Source organism: Lampris incognitus, chromosome 18 (genome assembly GCF_029633865.1).
Source record: "Lampris incognitus isolate fLamInc1 chromosome 18, fLamInc1.hap2, whole genome shotgun sequence".
Classification (NCBI taxonomy): Eukaryota; Metazoa; Chordata; class Actinopteri; order Lampriformes; family Lampridae; genus Lampris; species Lampris incognitus.
In genome coordinates this window covers 22,152,890-22,176,422 of record NC_079228.1, presented here as the reverse complement: position 1 = coordinate 22,176,422, position 23,533 = coordinate 22,152,890, and the positions used below count along the sequence as shown (strand labels likewise).

At 45.5% G+C, this 23,533-nt stretch overlaps 1 protein-coding gene across 1 annotated transcript; it reads left to right on the top strand.

Moving 5' to 3' along the window:
- The first annotated feature begins 3,584 nt into the window (after positions 1-3,584).
- sh3bp5a (SH3-domain binding protein 5a (BTK-associated)) lies at positions 3,585-23,506 on the top strand. The gene is made up of 9 exons (XM_056298327.1): positions 3,585-3,933; positions 7,867-7,929; positions 10,050-10,178; positions 18,144-18,308; positions 19,706-19,836; positions 20,226-20,268; positions 20,513-20,729; positions 20,873-21,217; positions 22,570-23,506. The coding sequence occupies exons 1-9, from the start codon at positions 3,853-3,855 to the stop codon at positions 22,734-22,736; spliced, it is 1,341 nt and encodes a 446-aa protein (XP_056154302.1). The 5' UTR covers positions 3,585-3,852; the 3' UTR covers positions 22,737-23,506.
- The last annotated feature ends 27 nt before the right edge of the window (positions 23,507-23,533 follow it).

The following is a 23,533-nucleotide window of genomic DNA, read 5'->3' as shown; positions in this document are numbered from 1 at the left end:
AGCAGCAGCATCAGGCGCGACAGTAGAACAGACATGCCAAGGGCACTGTCCTGTCTGTCGGGGATCGTGTTTTGGTTGCGAACCAGAGTGAGCGAGGGAAGAGAAAGTTGGCTGACAAATGGGAGAACGGAGTGTACACGGTTGTCGGTGTCAACCCCAATATCCACGTCTACAAGATTCAGGATGCAGAGGGGCACACCAGGGTGGTGCACAGGAACCGTTTGTTGGAGGTCAACTTCTTGCCCCTTCCTGAGTTAGATCAGGGTGAGGAGTCCAGTACAACCAGTCAGTTGCTTGACTGCGCAGGGTCCAATGAGGAGGACAGTGCAGATGGCCTGACGGTCTCAGGGGATGCAGTGGGGCTAGCAGTCTCATCACTTGGAGACTCACCTAGATCTGAGTGGGCAGAAGCGGAAGAGTTCATTCCGTCTAGTCTGGTAGTCAGTCCTGTGGGGGCCACTGCTCAGTCTCCACCCAACACACACGCACCACACAACACACATGCACCACACATAGAGGCATCACACTCACTCGATGTAGGTGTTATATCTCACACTGATTCGCACACAGGGGCACCACCCTCACTCGATACAGATGTTGCAGCTCGCACTGTCTCACGCACACAAGTAGAGAGCGATGGTCGGGTTAGGACACGCACAGGGAGGGTGGTGAGGTCAGTGAACAGGTTAATAGAATCTATGGCTCAGATGCCATTTCTACGGAGTGTGAGGGTTTGAACTTTGATGGAGGTTGGAGTCATTCAAACTAGTTTAATGTGAGTTATTAGGTGTCTATCAGACAGGGTTGTTTTGGGCCAAGTGCATGGTGTGGCGAATCAGGCGTCACATTGATCTAAGGGAATTCTGAGACTTGATCAACCTCATTATTTTCTGGACCTCGTAACCGAGGTAGCTCCTAAGTTGACTGGAGGACTAGGTCCTTCTTTTCACTTGTGCCAGTAGTCAGTGATGGGCTTTTCCTTTCCTCTTTCTCTTTTTATCCTGCTGTCAGGATGTTGGTGAATTTCAGGAGGGGTGAATGTAACCAGGTTAAAATTAATGTTTTTATTTTATTTTGTTTGAGTATGAAATATCACCAAATCCTGTCTGTGTGCTGTTATTTGTGTTTACTACATTTTATTTTATGTCATTATTTACTTTTATGTGTTTTACAACGACCGTCATATACGTGTACTGTCGCTTTAAGAGAGAGGTCTTATGGGTACACGGAAGACGGAACGCGGGAGAGGCCATTTTTGTTTTGTGGGAGGAGTCTCAAGCAGCAATCGAGCCGAGCCACACGTGTTTCTTACCGTGGGACAGTTTTGCTGGTTGAGGAGAACGTAACCTTGAGTATCCCTGTAAGAAGATACTGCAAGCTGTGGGATAAATACTTGTTTATCCTTTCTTACATCGGAGTCCCGTGGACGGTTTCTACTTCTAACGCACACGAGTGGAGTCCGGGCAGTGGTTGAACTTCGACCCCCACGTCCGTAAGAAACACCGCTCCCGCTGGAGGACTGGACGGTTGTCGAAGGGTTTGAAACCAAAATAAATGGCAAGGTGGGCCAAATAGAGTCCTGTGTGTCCCCGCTCCTTCCTTGATCATGATGATGATGAGAGACTGAGGGCCCCCCACAACACCTGGGACCCCACCCAACTAGAACACAACGCAGAGCTAATGATGAGAGTGACGGGCATGCAGCAGGCTGACCAGCATAGAACAGCATAGGACTGCCCCCGTTACACATAGCCCAATTAGTATTTTCTTTAATTCATTTTTTGGGGTATTTTTTTCTCCCTTTTTCACCCCAATTGTATCCGGCCAATTACCCCACTCTTCCGAACTGTCTCGGCCGCTGGTCCACCCCCTCTGCCGATCTGGGGAGGGTTGCAGACTACCACATGTCTCCTCCGATACATGCGGAGTCGCCAGCTGCTTCTTTTCACCTGACAGGAGTTTCGCCAGGGCGCGGGAGGGTCACACTACCCCCCCCCCAAAAAAAACAGGCGCTCCGACAGACCAGAGGAGCCGCTAGTGCAGCGATCAGGACACATACCAACATCCGGCTTCCCACCGGCGGACACAGCCAATTGTGTCTTTAGGGACACCCAACCAAGCCGGATGTAACACGGGGACTCGAACCGGAGTTCCCCGTGTTGGTAGGCAATGGTATTTTCTTAGTAAGAATATAATAGTGACGGTTGCCTTTAAATTAGGTGCTAGTTACTAAAATAAAATAACACATATTTATGGAATTATTACTAATAAAAGAGAAAAGTGACTAGTCATAATCAAACTAGTAACAGGTGCTTATTCTAATAGGACTGGGATCTAATTTTGTAGCAACTGGTGACTTAACAGTAGTGACTAGTGACGATCAGAATAGCGACTAGTCTTCAAAAAGTATCAGATTTTGAGTGACTAGTGCCCTAAAACGAATAAATCATAAAACGATCGGCCATTCAGATAAACAATGTATTTTAATTCCACCAGGGGGCGATATGCTGTGCTTGTTTCCACCCCCACCCCCTACAATTCAGCCTTCCCCTTCCTCCTTTACTTTCTTTGTCTCAAACAACCAGGAAATCTCAGAAAGTTGAATCGGTTCATCTGGACACGAGGTTTAGTGGACTAAACATCTGGAATGATGAACTAATTCAACCTTCTGGGCTTTCCTTACTTGGAATATTGCGCACTTAGCAGGAATTTAACTCTGGCCTGACTGATTGATTTAAAACACTTTTTCACCACACACCCTGCCTCTGTGCCAAGTGTTAGTTTAAAACAACTTTAGATCAAACCGTGCTCGCTCTCTCATTCTCTCATTCTCTCTCTCTCTCTCTCTCTCTCTCTCATTGTCTTTTAATGGCGAATTCATGGCACATTTTAGTTATGACGCATTCTGTTTGGAAGGGTATCATTACTACACCGACCAATAATAATAACAATGATACCTATAGTAATACACTGTTACCGTGTCGTTTTAAAGTCTAACATTATTTGTAGGCGGACAGCTCGTTTCAGACTGAGGAAAGTGAACGTGCTTTACAATCTATGCTTATATAAGATTTTATATAGGACACGGGGCAAACCAGTAACGTCTCCCATATTTTCATTTGTGGAAGTTGGCAACAGCTTTTATTTTCCGTAACATAGTGTCAACCTTGGGCTATCAGCATGTCTGGCACTCTTGTAAGTGTGTATGCCAAATATCATATAAATAAATCTAAATGGGCAAAAGGGACGCCAAATTGTGCACTATTTAAGGTAGAATTTATTTATCATTTAGAAACGTTACAAAATAAAAAGAATGGGAAAGCAATGAAAGCCCTTGCTGTTTGTGAGCCCTTACGTGTATTTATATTCCTTTATGCTGTTATGTTCACGTGTTCTGCAACTTTGGTGTACTATTTGTTCTGTATGATGTACATTTTGCATGTTCTATATATTGTTCAATAAAAATGAAAATGAAAATGAATAACGTTTAGCGCGCCTTCCGTTTCTCGTCCTGGCCACGAGAGGGCGTGTAAGCCCGCTTCACCGTCCCATTCCGGTCGCCCTGCAAACACGTCCCCCGGACACGGAGGGCAGTTCTCATTTTCTCCGCGATCATCCAGTGTCTGTCAAACCTCCGCGGTGGGACGCGCCGCCCTGAGCGCAGCCAAGTTTCACCCTTTATTGTTTTTAACATTTAGATTGTTTCTCATCTCGCAGCGCCACTGAAGCATGAGATGTCGGCGCTCTGAGAGCAGGCGAAGGCGGATCGCTGTCTGAGGACCCGCTGTCCCGTGGGTCGCGCTTTGTTTCGGAGCCGAAGACCCCCGCTGCTCTTCAAACACTCGGCAAGACATGGATCAAGTAGAAAATGGAAACGCTCGCAAGGAAGTGCTCGAATGTCCTGCAGAAGAAGAAGTTGATCCTAGAATTCAGGTATGATATTTACATTTACCGCCACCGCTCTCGCTCTCGCTCTCGCTCTCGCTCTCGCTCTCTCTCTCTCTCTCTCTCTCTCTCTCTCTCTCTCTCTCTCTCTCTCTCTCTCTCTCTCTCTCTCTAGCAAATGTCAAGAGTTTGACCTCAGTCACTAACAAAAAGATTCACTAGTCTTTCACATAAAACCACCTCAACATACACACACACATTTGATTTTTAATACTTGTGAAGACCCTCACAGATTGCCCCTGGCCCTAACCTTAACCATCAGAACTATATGCCTAACTTTGCATATAGCTTTGTGGACCCGGCTCGGTTGTGTTAAAGGAGGATGCTTCTTGCTCACTGGTGATTTTTATCAGCTCCTTTTCTCAGAAAATTAGACAGTTCTGAGAATAGAAAAATGGAAAATGGTTAGTTGGTGTGCCAGTGCTCCAAGAGCCGCTGCGGCTATCAAGAACTTTCAAGTCCTTGCCTTAACCCTGAAAACACAAGTCTTAACCCAAAACAAGACCCCTTTGAAGAAGTAAGGACCGACTAAAATGTCCTCACTTTGTAAAAATGTGCCCACTTTTATGTTAAAAACTCAATTTGGTCCTCATAAATATAGCTAAACATGAACACACACACACACACACACACACAAACGTCTACACAGTGAATTGGTTAATAGAAGTCAGACATCGCCATGTGGACAAGTTTTTGCGGTTAAGCCTCAAGGTATTTTTAAACCGCAACCACAGTCATTTAAAGTACCCTTCCACTCAAAAAAATTTGTTTTTCTTGTGTTTGTGCCCCCTAAAATGTCTGGCCTTGACTATACTGACTTGTATCTGCAAAGTCACTTGAGCAGTGTTTTCGCATTCCTCTACTGGAGGAGGAGTTGTCTGTGCACTTTCCTAAAATCTGAAATTCAGACGCACCCCAGGTAAACTAGATTTGGTACCTCACAAATCCTAAAGCCAATCGCTGCCTAATGTGCAATTGCAGGGCAGGCAAAGAAACCTGAAACGTCCTGCACAGAGCGGATTTGTCAGTACAGAGAACGAGTTTGCATTAGCGTAGTGGAAGTTTTGACAGCAGACATGGTAGAGTGTGCTGTATTTGGATGTAATCTGGACCCTGGAGCTTCCTTCCACTATCTATCAAAAAATCCAACTATCCTACTGGAATGGTTGGAATTTATTTACAGACATCGGGCTCAGATGCCTAAAAACCTGGAGGGACTGTGTATCTGCCATGCTCATTTCAGTGAGGAGTGTTTCCATAACCTAATGCAGAAGTCACTGGGTTTTCACAATAAATTAGATTTGAAATCTGACGCTGGGCCAACTATTTATCCAGGGACTGCGACAGCGAGTGGAAGTTATCATGTAAGATATGTTATTATTTCACTCAACCAACAGTCAAATGAAAGCTTTCTACATGCGACATATTTCCTTTGTGACTTGTAAATAGCATTAACTACGTTAGCTTTTTGCTAGCTGCTGCTAGTTATTTGGTAATAGTAAAACTGTGAACTATGTATTTAGCTAACGTGTCAAAAGTTCAGCCCTATGAAAGGATGACGGTGGCCCAAGGTGCATCATTTTTCACCCGAAAAATGGTGCGGGGTGCAATGTAAACCTCTATTCTAGTCTGGACATTTATCTGACCAGGCTCGCGCAGGGTCCCCCCTGCTCCATCGTCATGTGCTCCGAGGATTGACGGAGCGGCAGCAGTGGTGTTGGGGGGTTCCCCCCTCTGAAGTTTTCCGGGCGTGGTTCGCCCATTGGTAGCTGTTTAAATGACTACAGACCCGCTGCCTTAACATCTGTTCTAATAAAAGTGTTTGACAATATATTATGTAAACATCTGTCCAGTGCTGTGCTAGATCCCAATCGGTTTGCGTACAGGGCCAGTAGGTCAGTGGATGATGCTGTATCTCTCTGTCTCCACTCCATCTTGCAGCATCTTAAGGCACCTGCCACCTATGCTTGGGTACTGTTCATTGACTATAGCGCTGCTTTTAATACAATAATAGCCAGAAGGCCATATAACAAACTTTTGCAGCTAGGTTTCCATTAGTCTCTGTCTCTGGGTCTTGGACTTCTTACTGGGCAGAACACAGGTGGTCAAATTCAACAATAGATTTTCAAACTCATTGACCATTAGTACAGGTGCCCCTCAGGGGTATGTCCTCTCACCTGTGCTCTACTCATTATACAACAGTGACTTATTTCACACTCTGACACTGTAAAAATGACTAAGTTTGCTGATGATACAATACTGGTGGGACTAATTTCCTGTAATGATGAGACAGCTTATAGAAAGGCGGTCTCCTCTCCTGTCAACTGGTGTAGCAATAACTATCTGGATCTGAACATCAACAAAACTAACGTACTTGTGGTTGACTTCCATAAAAATCAGGGAGCGCTATTACTGCAGGCCATTAACAACCAGATGGTTGAGAGAGTGGATCGTTTTAAATTCCTTGGGACTATAATCTCCTCCTCCCTGAAATGGGAAGGCAACTTCACCACCATCCAGTAGAAAGCTCACCAAAGATCATTCTTTCTAAGGCAGCTGAGGAAATTTGGAGTGTCAAGGGTTGCAATGTTACAGTTCTACAGAGCTGTAGTAGAAAGTGTGCTCACTTTCTCATAACTGTATAGTATGGCAGTTCTACAGCTCACAAGAAAAAAACTGTTTGACAAAGTCGTGCGCACAGCTTCTAAAATAATTGGGTGTGAACTCCCCACCATTACTGAGTTGTACCATATCCTCAGACAGCAGAAAGGTTTTTAAATTTTAAAGGACTCCTCACACCTAGCCAAACTCCTAGTCAATCATCTCCCTTTGGGTAAAAGACTCCGCAGTATTAAAACCAGAACATCTCGCTCCCATAATAATACTTACCTTGCAGAAATCCACATCCTAAATGCTTCACTGACTGTACAAGTATAACCTCCTTAAGCACATGCACTTTAATTTCTCACTTTTAAGGAAATGGGCCATATGGTTGCATTAACTGAATTGTTGTAATGTAATCGTAACAGTGTGTTTTTGTGGCCACTCCTTGGATGTATTGTGTGGTTATGTTAACTGTAGTTATCTTTGAGCTCACTGAAACAACTATAAAATCAACTGTAAAGCTGATATGGCAATAAATTCTTGAATCTTGAATCTTGGTCCCAAACAAAACTCTCGGAACCATAAACGTAAGTGTGGTGTGGGTAACCTCGCCCTGACGTTCTGGCAGTTTTGAATTTTAGACCACTGCCAATGAGCCAGGGGCAAACTTGGTTGGCTATCAAGTTAAACAGATATAAATCTCAGCCGGACGATATATATTTTTCTGCCAACTTTGACTAGACCTCTGGTATATAAATATGCAATAACAATGTGAGCACACTGTAACATCGTAGCAGATATTATTTGCATGTTTCACAACTACTGCTGTGATGGCCACACTTACCATTCTGATGCATCTGCTAGACGCCGATTTTGGTGCACAATAGAGTCTGAGTCTGGGTCTGACTGAGGCTCAAACACGAATCTCTCTGATGTTAGCGCTAACGCTACCCATCTTGATGCACACCGCTCTTTCACCGGTCGACCTGGATCAAGCAGCGGTGGTGGGCAGGGCATGAGGCCTGTGATATTTGCATATTCATATATCCTGAATCGCTCAGTGAGGGAGAAAGAGTAGATTTGCTTCCAGCATCTTTTCATAGGGTTTTTTTTTTCTTTTACTTTTTATATGGGAAAACCATGTTGAAGTATGAATTAAACATTTCAGAGTATTTTTAAACTTTAAAACGTGTCTGGAGGTATAGTTTAAACAGTGCTCTTTCTCCCACTTCCTATTTCCCTACCTTCTCGTCTCCTCCGTTTCTTTTACCCCCCATCCTTCCCTTTTTCGTTCATTGCCATGTTTTCTGTAAACAGGGGGAGCTGGAGAAGTTAAACCAGTCTACTGATGACATCAACCGCTGGGAGAGTGAACTGGAGGTAGGCCTAGACATCAACGTCCGCTGTTGTTGCCTCACCCTGATGTAGAAAATAGCTCCTGCCAGAGTCAGAAATTCCCTTGTGGAAATAATTTGGAGAACCCACAAACCGTCTTGTCATTCCTCTGAAACAGCGCAGTGCAGTAGAGCCGTTCATGTTCCATAGAATAACAATGCGGTGTTGAGCATTACTTAAAGGGCACAATTGGAGCAGTCTGCACCCCAAACGCTCCATCCTCTATATCTCCTGGGCATTCCTCCGAATGCGGCAGCTCTTTCCAGACAAACATTAGAGGGGGAAAAGGTTATGAATGCAGTAAGGCTAACTGTAAGGGCTCTTGAGTTGAATGCAGACATATCGGAGCGGGTTGGTTCAAGAGCAAAACATTCCAGATTTGGACCGCCCCCTCTCCTTAAAGAAGGCCTCCTCTGTTTTGCATTAAAACCCGTCTCCTCTTAACTGAAGCTGAGGAAATGGTGCAAAAATAGAAAGGGAAGGAGGGTGATGGAGAGGTAAAATGGGAAAGGGAAAAAGAAACAGCAATGTAGAGAGAGTGAGAGGAAGGAGGAAAAGAGGCTGGGTAAGAGGCACTGTGTGTGTGTTGGGGGCAGACGAATGTAGAAAGTGCCACTGGCAGAGCAGGGAGGATTTCTTGCGGGCCGAGTCTGGAGTTATTAATTGATTAATACAGCTCAGTTTATCTGGAGGCGCTGAGGCCAAGGAGGTTTAATCCATGCTCAGATATGAGCTTCTTTACTCAGTTCACATAACGGTAAACCCCTGTGCCCTGTCAGAGAGGTAGTAACCTTGTGAGTCAGTGCGTGTGTGTGTGTATCGTGTGTGTGTGTGCGCATACGTGCGTGAAGAGGGGCTCTGCAGTCCTGTATAGTTTGCATGACAGAAAGCGCTCTACGTCACGTTTCCTTTGTCACTACAGGGGAAGGAAACCAAGAAGTGTGGTGATATCAGAGGAAGGCCGGCTTCCTCTTGGCCCCTGTAGCTTTTCTCTTCTTCTTCTCTCTTCTGGTTTTTGGTTGAGTACGAACAGGATGCAGGTGCTGCTGTTCGACTTCTCAGCCCCTGGAGCGAGCGTGAGCAAATGATATAATGCAGGCATAGGCAGAAGTGTGTACAAACACCTAGGAACACCAGGAACACACACATACACACACACATGCGCGGTTAGCTTCTTCTAATTATAGACATCAGGGGAGTGTCTCCTTAACTTTGTTACAACCTGGGTGACAAATAGAGGCTTCTTGAATTTGCCACCAACTTGAAGCATTTTTGAATCACCAGTTGAGAAAAAGATGTTAGCAATCCAAATGTAATTACCGAGTTTGGGTTTTTTTTCTGCTTCACGTGTGTGTGTGTGTGTGTGTAGATGTGTAGGCTTATGAACTCTGTGTGTGTGTGCGTGTGTGTGTGTGTGTGTGTGTGTGTGTGTGTGTGTGTGTGTGTGTGTGTGTGTACATGTGCTTGCGTTCAGCCAAGTAGTTTAGTGTTATATTAGATAAGCTTAATTTTGTCTTCTGAAGGAAGGCCAGCGGTGGAGCTGTCAGAGCGTTGGGCGTAAGGGGGGCAGCCTATGATGGTACGGCCGTCCTCTGGCTGCAGTCAAAAACAAGAATTATGTAAGAGGACAACACAAACAGTCACCGTGACTTTAGGGCAAAAATGGAGTTTTTGACCTCTTGTCATTGCCTCAGTTAGAAGGGTCATGTTTGGGATGTCTGGGTGGCGTAGCGGTCTATTCCATTTGCCTACCACACGGGGATCGCCGGATCGAATCCCCGTGTTACCTCTGGCTTGGTTGGGCATCCCTACAGACACAATTGGCTGCGGCAGCTGGCGACTCCACATGTATCGAAGGAGGCTTGTGGTAGTCTGCGGCCCTCCCCGGATCAGCAGAGGGGGAGCAGCGACTGGGAAAAGAGGGAAAAATCTCCCTCCTCCAAAAAAAAAAAAAAAAAGAAGGATCATGTTTTTGTTTACCACTGTTACCTAATTTAAAAAACAATGTAGACTGCAGGCTAATAGACTTGTTTTCTTTGTTACCTGTGTGTTTGTGTGAGTGCATGCACATGTGCTTGTGTGTGTGTGTGCGTGTATGTGTGCAGGACTGCCGTCAGCGGTTCCGTTCTGTGCTAGTGGAGGCCACTGTGAAGCTGGATGAGCAGGTGAAAAGGATTGGACGAGCTGTGGATGACTCTAAACCATACTGGGAGGCCCGCAGAGTGGCCAGACAGGTGCACGCAAGCACACACACACACACACACACACACACACACACACACACACATATGCAGACAACACACATGCAGACACACACACACAGGCAGATAGCACACTCACACACGGGCAAACAACACACTCACACACACGGGCAGACAACACTGACAACATACACACGAACACACACAGACACTTGCACATGCAGAACTAAGTCAGCAGTGAGTGGATTTGAAGCTGGCAGACAGACAGTTTGGGGACAGTTTTGCTGGATTAGAAATGGGAAGTTTAAAGACCTCAGCGTGTATCTGTTTGAAGGGTGCACAGTCTATTTTTAATTCAGTCACACCTCTGCTCACTAATCCAGGAGCTAGCTTGCACATGCACAAACATAAGTGTGTGTATGCGTGCACACACACACACACACACACACACACACACACACACACAAACAAACACACACACAAACCTTTTCCAGTTTTAGCATGCTCTTGAGAGATGAATTTGATAATTGTTTTCATCTCCACTAAAATTGAACGACTTGCCGTTATCAATGTCAGACTGGCCTTTGCAGATGAGGACACTGAAAGGATTCAGGAAACATCTTAGAAATAACAATACATATACGCTCCAGTGCTGCCTCTCCGTGGCTCTACCCAATTTCAATTTCAATTTTCAATTTTATTTGTATAGCCCAATATCACAAATTACAAATTTGCCTCAGTGGGCTTAACAGCAACACAACATCCTGTCCTTAGACCCTCTCATCAGATAAGGAACAACTCCCTAAAAAAAAAAAAACCTTTAACAGGGAGAAAAAATAGGAAGAAACCTCAGGGAGAGCAACCGAGGAGGGATCTCTCTCCCCAGACGGACAGCGTGCAATAGATGTTGTGTTTACGCAATTTACACAATACGATATTGCAAGAGGATAACAGAATTATAATGGACCCACAAAAAGAACTGCTGCTTAACTTTAACACTAATAGCATTAATACAGCACATAGGCAAAATGGGGACACTTATTCACTGGTTAGTACATTAGACCATGTACTGTTCAGGGTCTCCCATACATAGGCCCTACGTGGGCGGCCCGCCCAGGTAGATAAAATCCCAATTCCAATTTTTTTTTCAATCAAGACACGCAGTTATCATTTCATAATGGACACAGACCAGCGGACCTCCACCCACCCGATGCTTTCTCTCAAGACAATTACATGTCAGGCGTATCAGCAATTCATTTGGCACGTCAATTTCCAGAGAGACTGGCAGTGTTAACTCTTTCCGAGCCAAGTTAATTTAATCGATAATAAAAACACCACACTTGGCAATTTGTGTACTGGATGCCTAAAAAAGAATGCTTTGGGTGTCTGGGTAGCATAGTGGTCTATTCTGTTGCCTAACAACACGGGGATTGCTGGTTCGAATCCCCATGTTACCTCCGGCTTGGTCGGGCATCCTTACAGACACAATTGGCTATGTCTGTGGGTGGGAAGCCGGATGTGGGTATATGCCCTGGTCACTGCACTAGTGCCTCCTCTGGTCAGTCGGGGCGCCTGTTCAGGGGGGAGGGGGGAACCGGGGGGGAATAGTGCGATCCTCCCACGTGCTACGTCTCCCCCTGGTGAAACTCCTCACTGTCAGGGGAAAAGAAGCAGCTGGCGACTCCACATGTATCGCAGGAGGCATGTAGTAGTCTGCAGCCCTCCCCGGATCAACAGAGGGGGTGGAGCAGCGACCGGGATGGCTCGGAAGAGTGGGGTAATTGGGCGGGGACAATTGACAATTGGGGAGAAAAAGGGGGAACATTTCAAATATAAGATTACATGTCTTATTTTAGCATAACTTACGAGGATCGTTGGACTGGCTAGCTCGCTACTACAGTGGCCACTCTTTCAAGGATGAGGATGTGCACAGGGAGGAATGCTAGTTTGAACCGGGAGTCAAAGAGGCCATCTATGTGAAGAGGGAATGACCATCCCTGAACCGGGGGGGGGGGGGGCTAAGGGCCCTGACACATGGCCAATGTCGGGCCATTGGTGAGCGTCTGTGACCCTAGTTTTTGCGGTGTGTCCCGCACCATCGGCACTAGTTGGACCCCTGTTGGCAGCATTTCGGCCGATTCAGCATGTTGAATCAGCGGAACCCGTCGGTGAGAGAGATCACTCTGATTGGCTGTTCAGCTTAGTGAATCAGTGCAGGACATACATGCTAGTTGGCCATCAGCTGTAGTCTTTGCAGTGTTTTCAAGTGCTTCACAACAGTCGGCCTTTGTCACTGCTAGTCAGTTTAGTGAGTCTGGGCCCTAAAGGGCATCTGTCACCATCTTACAATGCCGTGATTGCAACTATTCCCCAGTCCTCTGTAATAGTACACATTACAATTGTAACTCTAGTTAATGGTCACGGTAATTTGCATATGAAACTAATCGTTGTTTTCGGTCGTTATGCCACTGTATTTTTTATAAGGGTGGGGATACCTGCAGTCATTTGAGACTGAAGAGGTCACTTAGATGAACGATGAAATGTTTCTCTTAATAAATGTATCCAGATGAACTGATTCACCTTTCTGTGGCTAGCTAGTAGTGTTAGCCTCGAAGCCAAACTGAACTGTCAGTTAACAGCAGCGTACAACTACCAACACTGTTGCATGTGTCATCGATGATTCAAAGATACATGCATTGGGACACATCATCGGTGATGTTTCCTGAGGTCCTCGGGTGTTTCGGTTCTTTCAACATCATACACCCTCTCTCAGACGACCCAGCCAGGGTTGATCAAACCCTGGCTTGTATCCCAGCCCCATTGGCCCACAGACTTGATGGCTTTCCTTTAAGCAGCCCCAAGATGCCAAGTAGAGTGTAGAGCTTGCACAGTGAGTGGCCAGCAAAGCCTCTACACCCCGCTTCAATGGGCTCACAACACACCTTCCAGCCCCTCCTCCGGCACTGATCCACCAGCTCCTGGTACGTGGATCGCTTCCGCTCATTTGCCTCCTCCACCCGGTCCTCCCAGGGAACTGTCAGCTCTATAAGAAGCACCTGTTTTGAAGAGGCTGATGATAGCACTATGTCTGGCCTCAATGAAGTTGTCGTAATGTGGTCTGGGAACCTGAGCTGTCCCCCCAGCTCGACTCGCAGCTCCCAGTCTGATGCAGAGGTGAGGAGACCGGCTGCTGATCTGGGCTGTGACTGAGGCTGCTCACCGGCGCTGACAAAGGCAATGTTCCTCTGTCCGCGGGCTTCCTTGTTGTTGCCCATGTATGTGACATCATGGGAAGCTAGACTAACATAACCAGGTCGACTGATGCCTGACACCCTGGTTTGAGTCTTCTGGCTGCAGCGGCCCGGGACTTCCCCTGTCTGCAGCATGAACTTTGAGCGAGACGTCTCAGCAATGAGCAAGGTAAGTGATTTTCAACCATGCACGAGAGCACAATGTGTATTTTCTCTCTTGTGTTGTCTTTCAAAATATTTATGCAAGTTTTTTTTTCTATTTCAGGTCAAAATTGACCTAATGAGACAAGCTGAAAGGAGAGGGTGCCCCAGAATCTCAATAAATGCATGTGCCCCTGAAGCATAACCATACAAACAGGCGTCAGAAAGGGTTTTTTTTCTTTTCCCAAAGCCAGGAAAATTAAATTTTCCAATAGGGAATGCCAACTATGCAAATAGGCACATGACAAAAGGCTAAGGAAAACAACTCTGGACCAAAAGCAGAGTTGAAGTCTAAAGTGTTTTGGTCTTTAATATATTTCGAAAATGGAAATTTATTTATTTATGCAATTATTATTAGTTATTTATGTTGCCATATTTATTTTGAGTTATTCGTTTGCAATAAACAGTTATTCATAAACCTTTGTTTGAGTAGTTTATTACTGAACCTGCCCGCCACCTCACCAGTAAATTCTCAACCGGTGGGAAACATTGCTGTTACTGCCATGGGTCATGTCCTGTTCTGTCAGATGCCACTGATTGGGTCTGGCTTGTTTGGATTTGCCAAGGGCAGAGATTTAGAGTCTGGTAGCCTCGTGCCAGAACCCGCTTCTCAACCAATAAGGAAGCAGCACTCTGAATCATTCATCAGATGGTTGGCATCTGTGTGTCACAGCTAAGCTGTCACACAGAAATAGGGGATGTGTGTGTGTGTGTGTGTGTGTGTGTGTGGCCTGACACCTCTGTCAGGATATGACAAAGTCCCGACTGGGCCACGTGAGTGTGGTGGATTACTGGGAGGTTTTGAATTATGATGGGACACATGTTCACGTGAAAGGATCAACACGCCTCTTCAGCTTTGTGTGTGTGTGCATATGCATGTGTCCGTGTATGTGTGCTTTCTCTGCTGTCTGTGTGTGAGTAGAGAGTTTAAATGGGGCAGAGCCATTTAAGGCTTGTTGGGGGATGGGGCGGGGGGACTGGCACATTGTTTGTTCATGATTTAAAGATGGGTATTTAATATTTAATACATGACCCTATTTTAGAGAGGCGTGGAATCAACAGCTTATACTCACTAACCTTCACCCAACACGTGAGTATACACACTCACACATAATACTCCCTCTCCCCCCTCCCCTAAGCCAGTCTAAGCCCCCAACCCCCAACTGCCCCCTGTTTTCCCCTGACATGCCGACAGACCGAGGGGGGTTTAGGAATTCGCCTGTATCGTCCTGTCCTTTGTCTTTTATCTGTTGTTCTTCACTAGTCTCCTGCCTGTCTGTCTAGCTCCCTGTGTTTCATTTACGCCACTTATCTATCAATCTATCTATCTATCTATCTATCTATCTATCTATCTATCTATCTATCTATCTATCTATCTATCTATCTATCTATCTATCTATCTATCTATGGATAGATATATATTTCTGTCTGTCTATCTATCTAGCTATCTATGTCTATCTATCTAGCTAGCTATCGCTCTCTCTCTACATATATATATATATAGATGTAGGAAAAAAACTTTCAATACATAGCAGCATACATTTATATATAGATATAGATATATACACACACACATACATCTATATACACACACATATGTGTGTATACTATATATGTTGATGTTGATACATATATATATATACACACATATATGTGTGTGTATACATATATATACATACACACACACACACACACACACACATATATATATATATATATATATATATATATATATATATATATATATATATATATATATATATATATATATATATATATGGCACTATTTAACCCATACCCCAGCTATGGGTTAAATAGTGCCACTGGATACCTCAGGAGAGGAATAGGCTACGGGAGTAAACTCCTACAGAAAAGCAACGTCTACAGTGCTGTTGTTTTTTGTTTTTCTGTCAAAGTCAGAGAGTACTGCTGGTGTCGTGTGTGGCTGCCGCTTCTCCCTCTCGTAGCCCCCCTTCCCATCCACCCCTGTATGTCTGTGTTATGTTTATCTGTTGTCTTGTTTCACCCCATTTATTGTAAAGCGACTTTGAGTGTTAGAAAAGCACTATATAAGATAGATTTATTATTATTTATTATCTATCTATCTATCTATCTATCTATCTATCTATCTATCTATCTATCTATCTATCTATCTATCTATCTATCTAGACCCAGACAGGGGTGTCAGACAGGTGAAAAGATTCTCATGATTGATTTAAATAAGAATTTGCCTTGAAATGCACATACACACACACACACATACGTAAACTGGCATGTTTTGTAGGACAATATAAATGAGCATGGCGTATATCACGAGGCGGCAGCGTGTTGAGGTATTTTTTTTTTTAATGAAAGTGTGTCATTGTCTGCATCAGACACAATGGCCCACGGTGCGGGTCACATGACATCAGTAATAAACCGATGATGATGGTTTTCATTAGCTGGCCATGGTAGCGTAGGTAGGCTCAAAAGGGTGCTGTGTTGTAATGATAGTGGTAAACTGTGTCATCCATCTACAATGCTCGTCACTGACAAGAGGCCCGGCATTACTAATAACCCATTTGACTCGGCTGAATCCTCTTAGCAGTGTTTTTCCCATGCACAACTCTGCAAAAACAACATGGTGTTCTGACCAATTCCGACCAGCTTTCTCTACTTAAAGATCAATTCTCCCATTGCCTACCAACACAGGGATCACCAGTTTGAATCTCCATGTTACCTCCGGCTTGGTCGGGCGTCCCCACAGACACAATTGGCCGTGTCTGTGGGTGGGAAGCCAGATGTGGGTATGTGTCCTGGTCGCTGCTCTAGCACCTCCTCTGGTCGGTCGGGGCGCCTGTTTGGGAGGAAGGGGGAACTGGGGGGAATATCATGATCCTCCCACACGCTACGTCCCCCTGGCGAAACTCCTCAGGAGTCCTCACTGTCAGGTGAAAAGAACCGGCTGGCGACTCCACATGTGTCGGAGGAGGCATGTGGTAGTCTGCAGCCCTCCCCGGATCGGCAGAGGGGGTGGAGCAGTGACCAGGATGGCTCGGAAGAGTGGGGTAATTGGCCAAGTACAATTGGGGAGAAAAAGGGGAAAAATCCCCCAAAAAAGGGAAAAAATCCATTCTCCTATTTTAGATTTACAAAGGAAGTGGGTTGTAAGTGTGTCCAGGGAATACTGTGACAGATGGGTGCCTTTGTATGATCACGTATGTAATAGCACTGTTATAAATGGGTAATATCCACCTCTCTTACGTTACACATTAGATCCTAACCCATTCACTTTTTTCCTGCTTTGTGTTCAGACTCCCTCCATCACATATCAAATCTGTCATCCTCCTCCTCTCTGCCTCCAGTTCCCCCTCCTCTCAGAGCCTGGGAAATGGGTCACGATGGGGAAAGGGGGGCAAGATTCATCTTTGCTGATTTGTCAAACTAACAGATTACACCGTGAGAGAATCACAGACTGAGATAGTGACACGCAACTCCTTGTTTCCAGCAACACCTCATTTTACTCCCTTTTTCTCCTTTTACTCTCCCTTTCTCCTTTCTATCTTCTCGCCCTCTATGGGAGGTCTCGACAAACCTTGATAAAGACTATCTTGCCCCTGCAACACCTCCCTGCAAGGCGTGGCCATGCTCATCTGGTAGATGTTCACATCAATGACAGAGCCTTTATCATAGACACGGCTGGTGGGTCGGGCAGCAGGGGTTATCAAAGCAGAGAACCAGAGAGGGCCATGGGAAAGCCAGTGCTAATGAGGCTGGTGTTGATTTTTAACAGTCTGTGTGCACTTCATGCAAATGCACACAATTAAAGGCATGTGTAGATTCGCTCATCCAGTGAAGCAAAATCTCATTCAACAGAGAAATAAAGCCGATGGAGAATTTCATTGCTTACAAGGCGATTTGTTTCCAAGCGATGGAGGTGGTTGCTCATGGTCCATAGCCAGCTGAATGGCCTCTAAGTTATGCCTTTTTGAGGAGGGAGAGTGGGTCCAAATATGTTGAATATGAGAGAGACAAATCTGCCTACTGCCTGTGGATGTGCTGCAGCGGATGGCAAGCAGTGTGTAAGATTTGCTCAGTGACAAAGCTTGCATTTGTCTATGAGGCCAAGGCATAATTGTGTTTGTATGTGTGTGTATGTGTGTCTGTGTGTGTGTCATGGGTGGGTTTAATAGCCCTCTTTACTCCATCCTTTAGCCTATACACATTCTGTCTGCATCTATTGATGTCGCAGAGATTGGATGTGTCTATGAGATTAGCAGAATGGGATTTGAATGTTTAATATTGTGTGTATGTGTGTGTGTGTGTGTGTAAGTCTAAATGCATGTGCAACGTCTCAGCGTGGCTCTCTGTCATAAGGGATAAGCCACGACTCCACAAGGAGACATGTAGGTCAAAGAGTGCCTCACATAGACATACAAATACACATGCCACGCATGCACGCAGACACACACACACTCTCTCTCTCTCTCTCTCACACACACACATAGACACTAGATACTATGAGGACTGAAGATAAGCCTCCTAAAGCTCTCATTGTCTACCTCAGGCCCAGGTGGAGGCCCAGAGAGCCACCCAAGAGTTCCAGCGAGCTGTGGAGATCCTGCGAGCAGCCAAGGAGACCATCGCCCTGGCTGAGGAGAGGCTCCTAGAGGAGGACAGCCGACAGTTTGATTCAGCCTGGCAGGAAATGCTCAACCATGCTACGCAGAGGGTATGCACATTCACGAATCAGTCTCTGCTTAGTGGAAATGTGTCCAGTCCATGCACAGAGAGAGATAATGCTGTGACTCTTGAGGGAGCAGAAGAGTTTTAGGGTGGACGGGATGGAAGGAAGAGGTTGAACACAGCTAAAATGGCTGCTGGAAACAGGAAGGGTGCTGTGTTGGTCCCGTTCATGTTATAGCAGGGGGAAAGATTGGTTGCCCACTACATATGCTGTGGAGCAGAAAATGCCATCGACATTGGAGGTGTAGAGTGTAAGCATTTAGTTCAAATGGATCAAGTCACCATACTCCATATAGGGTAGGACTTGGGAAATCGCCCCATCTGTGGGGTGCTCCCATGCCACAGTGCTACAATTAACTGAGATGTAGATTATTATTCAGTCTGGGTAGTAGTTTAGTGAAGGCTCACTGAAAAGAACCAGTATGGACTATAAGAAATCACAGAGTCTTTTGAGGAAGCGAGTCAGAACACAGGGATTTTTGACTGTGCCACTTCCAAGTATTGAAAATGCAACACCTAACCTCCACCCACTAACACAATCTCACTGCAGCCTATTTCCAAAGTTGGCAGCCCAGCTGTATTTGTTACAACTTGTTCTTTACTTTTAGTTTTTGGGGCGGCATGGTGGCCCAGTGGTTAGCATTGTTGCCTCGCAGCAAGAAGGTCCTGGGTTCGAACTCCAGGCCATCCCAGGTCCTTTCTGTGTGGAGTTTGCATGTTCTCCCCGTGTCTGTGTGGGCTTCCTCCAGGTGCTCCGGTTTCCTCCCACCATCAAAAAGACATGCATGTTAGGGTTAATACTCCTGCCTGTGCCCATGAGCAAGGCAATGGAAAGAACTGGAGTTGGTCAATGACAAATAAAGTGGCTTTAGCAAAAATTATGCACAATGATACTCTCCCAACTCAGCCGTTTAGCAATTGCATTACTTAGGCTGAAATTACAAATGTGATTGATGTTTGAACCGGATTGTGTCTCTTTTTTTGCAATGAGTCTGTGTGGTGCTGGTGAGTTTTAGTAGCCACTCATGTAGCATAAAGACGGTCAATTGATGGGCAAAACAAGTTTGGCCAATGGCAGGATCGTGGTTTGGTCAACGTAAACTTTCAATATGATACGGCCTTGGTTATATAGAGAAGACAAAAACGATTTAGTCGCTGACGAAATTTCCGTTTCATCACGTTGTCGTCAGCCTTCACTGAAAAGGAATTTAGTTGTTGGTGTATGTGTGTTTGCGTTATCGTTTTGTCAGGATGTTGCAGTCGTCGTCGTCATCATTTCCTTATAAAAGCGAATGATGATGACGATGACAAAATTAACACCGGCGAGATCATTTAGACTGGTGACCTCTGAACAGCCACTACTTCCTAATGGGTCCCCTGCAGGTGATGGAGGCGGAACAGGCAAGAACGCATAGCGAAGTGGAACACAGAAAAACCGCAGCCAATTACAACTCCTGTATCAGTCACATGAGGCAGCTGGAGAAGAAACTCAAACGCTCCATCAACAAATCCAGGTCGGTGTCTCTGTGTCCTGTGTGAACGATAATGAACTGACGGAAAATTACAAGAAAAGTAAAAATTGGAGACAAAGTATAGTCTCATAATTGTAGTCTCTCTCTCGCCCTCTCACTTTCACTAACACACACACACACACACACACACACTGAGGCTCGAATAGTGGCTCTCTCTGTCATCTGATGCAGTCCAGATGTTGTATGCTGTGTTAGTTGTGCTATGCTGGGGTGTGTTCCCTGTGAGAGAGCCAAGGAATGTGACTGCAAACGCACCAGTGTTGTTTCCCCGAGTTTTCCTGTTGCTATGACAGCTAGCTCAGCAGCCTGTCAGAGCCGTTGGCTCAAACCTCAAATATCTAAACTTCTCTTTGTTTCTCTCCCCCGTGCAGACCATATTTTGAGCTGAAAGCAAAGTATTATCTGCAGCTTGAGGTATGTATCATTCAGCTCCTGTCAATGTATGTTTAAGTAGTGTGTCTGCAAGTCACGTCATGTAGCAGCACTTTGCTCATATTTACCATGGGTGGACCTAATGTGAATCAGTCCACTAAGCCTTACAACTTCAGTCCCATGCTTGACCCTGAGACAGACGAATGTTCACTGTAAAAGTACAAACCTCATGTGCGACATTGTTTGATAAGGGATTGTGGGCATAAACACATGTGGTCCTCTCTAGCAACTGAAGCGCTGCGTGGATGAGCGCCAGGCCAAGCTTGTCGTTGCCAAGGCAGATTACCGTACAGCGCTGCGTAACTTGGAAACCATTTCCGAGGAGATCCATGCCCAGCGACGCTCCCTCTCCATGGGAACCAGGGAACAGGGTGTGGGTGCAGAGGGGGATGAGGGTAATGAGGACGTTGTCAACTTCAAGATGGAGTCAGATGGCCTCTCAAGTGAGTAAGGTTTAAGTGTGGAAGTGAACATTCATCCAGGCCATTATTCCACATCATTAGCCATTGTTCTCTTTTGGTACTGCATGCACAGCTGTGTGTGTCTGCATGTTTAATGTGTACCTGTGTGTGTGTGTGTGTTTCAGTGGTGTCCGTATCCATTGATGAAGAGTGCAGTCACAGTACCAGCTCAGAAGAGGAGACGGACACTGACTTCACCTCTTCACCTCTGGACATACCCTCCTCTTCCTCTTCCTCTCATCATCACCCATCCTCCCATCCTTACCCTTCCTCCTTGCTCTGCTCCTACATCTCCTCCTCTCCCCCTCCATCCCTTCTCTCCTCCTCGTGCCCTGGTACCCTAGAGTTGCAGAGCCCCTGTGGCTCTCATGACCCAGAATCGGTGTGTGGTTCTGGGCACGCCTCACCACTCCTGGGCCCTCGCAGCCAGTGCAGTGGAGCTTCCTCCCCAGACTGTGACCAGGAGAGAGGTGTGTGCATTAGTGTGTATGCCCCATATTTCAAAAACTTTACCGGCAGGCTTAACATGTATTAGCATGGCGATGTCACTTTCGCTAATTATTAACAGGGATTAGTGCCTCGCTTTTCCTTTCCTTGCTCTGGCAAGGCGGTATAGTTTCCAACTTTGGATTATGGACTTGAAAAAAAAGTGTAATTGATAAACCAAACAGCTCTAAAGTAACACTTTGTCAATTTGTTTCAGCGCTGTCGATGGAAACAGATCTTAGTAGCCAAATTAAGAGACAACATTTGGCACTACATCTTCATTTGTCTGTTATGGGCCATATTCAAGGCCCAGTTTCCCTCTAATTGATTTGGATTCATTGGAAATGTTATGGTTGTGGCCATGAAAGTGTTTGAGGAAGTGTGTGACTTGTTAGAGGACTATCCAGCCGTTAGATTATGAAGACATTATCCCCACAGAAATGTCAACTTCCTCCTTCGAGTTCTGCTTCCATAATTGTTGGTTTTCTTTGTCTTTCTGGAAAAATCAAGTTGGCGATCCTCTGTGTGAGCATACTCATACGGCCAAGCATACTCATACAGCCAACTTACACAGCATTTTTTTTGGGGGGGGTAATTACATATCCTTTAATCGTGTATTTTAATTGCCTTTCACCGGAGCCACCCTTGATTATAATGCCATGGTAGTGTCTCTGCAGCGGTAACCATAGCAATGCTGTTTTTATGAATGAGCTCAGATGAGTTTTATGAGTATGGGCCCATGTGGTGGTGTGTTAGAACACCCCATCCTTGGGCATCCGGGTAATGTAGCGGTCTATTCCGTTGCCTACCAACACGGGGATCATCGGTTCGAATCCCCGTGTTACCTCTGGCTTGGTTGGGCATCGCTACAAACACAATTGGCTGTGTCTGTGGGTGGGAAGCCGGATGTGGGTATGTGTCCTGGTCGCTGCACCAGCGCCTCCTCTGGTCCTCCTCTGTTCAGGGGGGGAGGGGGAACTGGGGGGGAATAGCATGATCCTCCTATGCCCTACGTCCCCCTGGTGAAAGTGAAACTCCTCACTGTCAAGTGAAAAGAAGCGGCTGGTGACTGCGCATGTATTGGAGGAGGCATGTGGTAGTCTGCAGCCCTTCCTGGATCAGCAGAGGGGGTGGAGCAGCGACCAGGACAGCTCAGAAGTCTGGGGTAGTTAGCCAAATTCAATTGGGGAGAAAAGGGGGGGGCACCCCATCCTATAAGTTTTGCCCACTTCGGAAATAATTTCTCAAACATGTAGCTGAAGAATCTGTGCGTCTGTGTGTGTGTGTGTGTGTGTGTGTGTGTGTGTGTGTGTGTGTGTGTGTGTGTGTGTTACAGGTGACAGGGCAGAGGGAGCAGAGGGGACGTCACTGGGAGCCGGTCTGAACAAGATGACCTTGACAGTCCCAAATGACTCAGCAGACGAACAAGACCCATACCCCACAAGCCCTGAGATCTCCACTACCAATCCAACCAATACTATTCTGCTACTCAACAGTGTGTAACGAACCTCTCTCTGTACCCGGCGTTAGAACACAACATGTTTAACCCCCCTTCTAACTCTTTACTCATTGACAACAACTCTGGAGAGGAGGCTGGAGTTTGAACCAGTGTGGCTGAAATGCACTACAAACTGACACACACACACACCAAAAAAAAAAACACTATTTTACTGAGACTTTTCAAAATGTCCATTTTAGCCAGCCGATGTCTCAACAGAAGATGTTGTTTTTGTGATGATGTCATCAGTACTTAACCACCTACGCAGCAGTACTTAAGCATAGAGACGGGGACAACGAATGGATTATTTCCATCTCCGTCTTGGCTTTCCCAATCCCTGTTACTCCCAAATCTCAAACATATGACAATGGTTGAGTGATGGTTGTGTAAACTACAGAGGTGAACGAGGAGGAAGGGGGATGGTGATGTTGGAGTGCACGCAGTACTTTATCTGCAAAGAGACATTTCATGGGATTAAAGCCCCTACTCCTGAGCCCTTCAGACTTCTTCTAATTGAGGGAATAATGGTCTTCCATTGAGATATGTGAACATGTGAATGAGTGTGTATTTGATTGTCGTTATGTGTGTGTAACTTCGAGTGAATAGTTTTGAGTGTGTGTCAATGTACGATGTGGTTTTGAAAAATACGTCAATATTCTGATGCGAGACAGATATTTTATATTTATAAGCCTGTATATGAATGTCTTGTGGAAATTGTTATGGTAATTGTTTAACACCATGTCCATGTTGTCAGAACAATAAACTTGTGTTTAGTTTCAAGTATTTAAACTGTTCATTCATT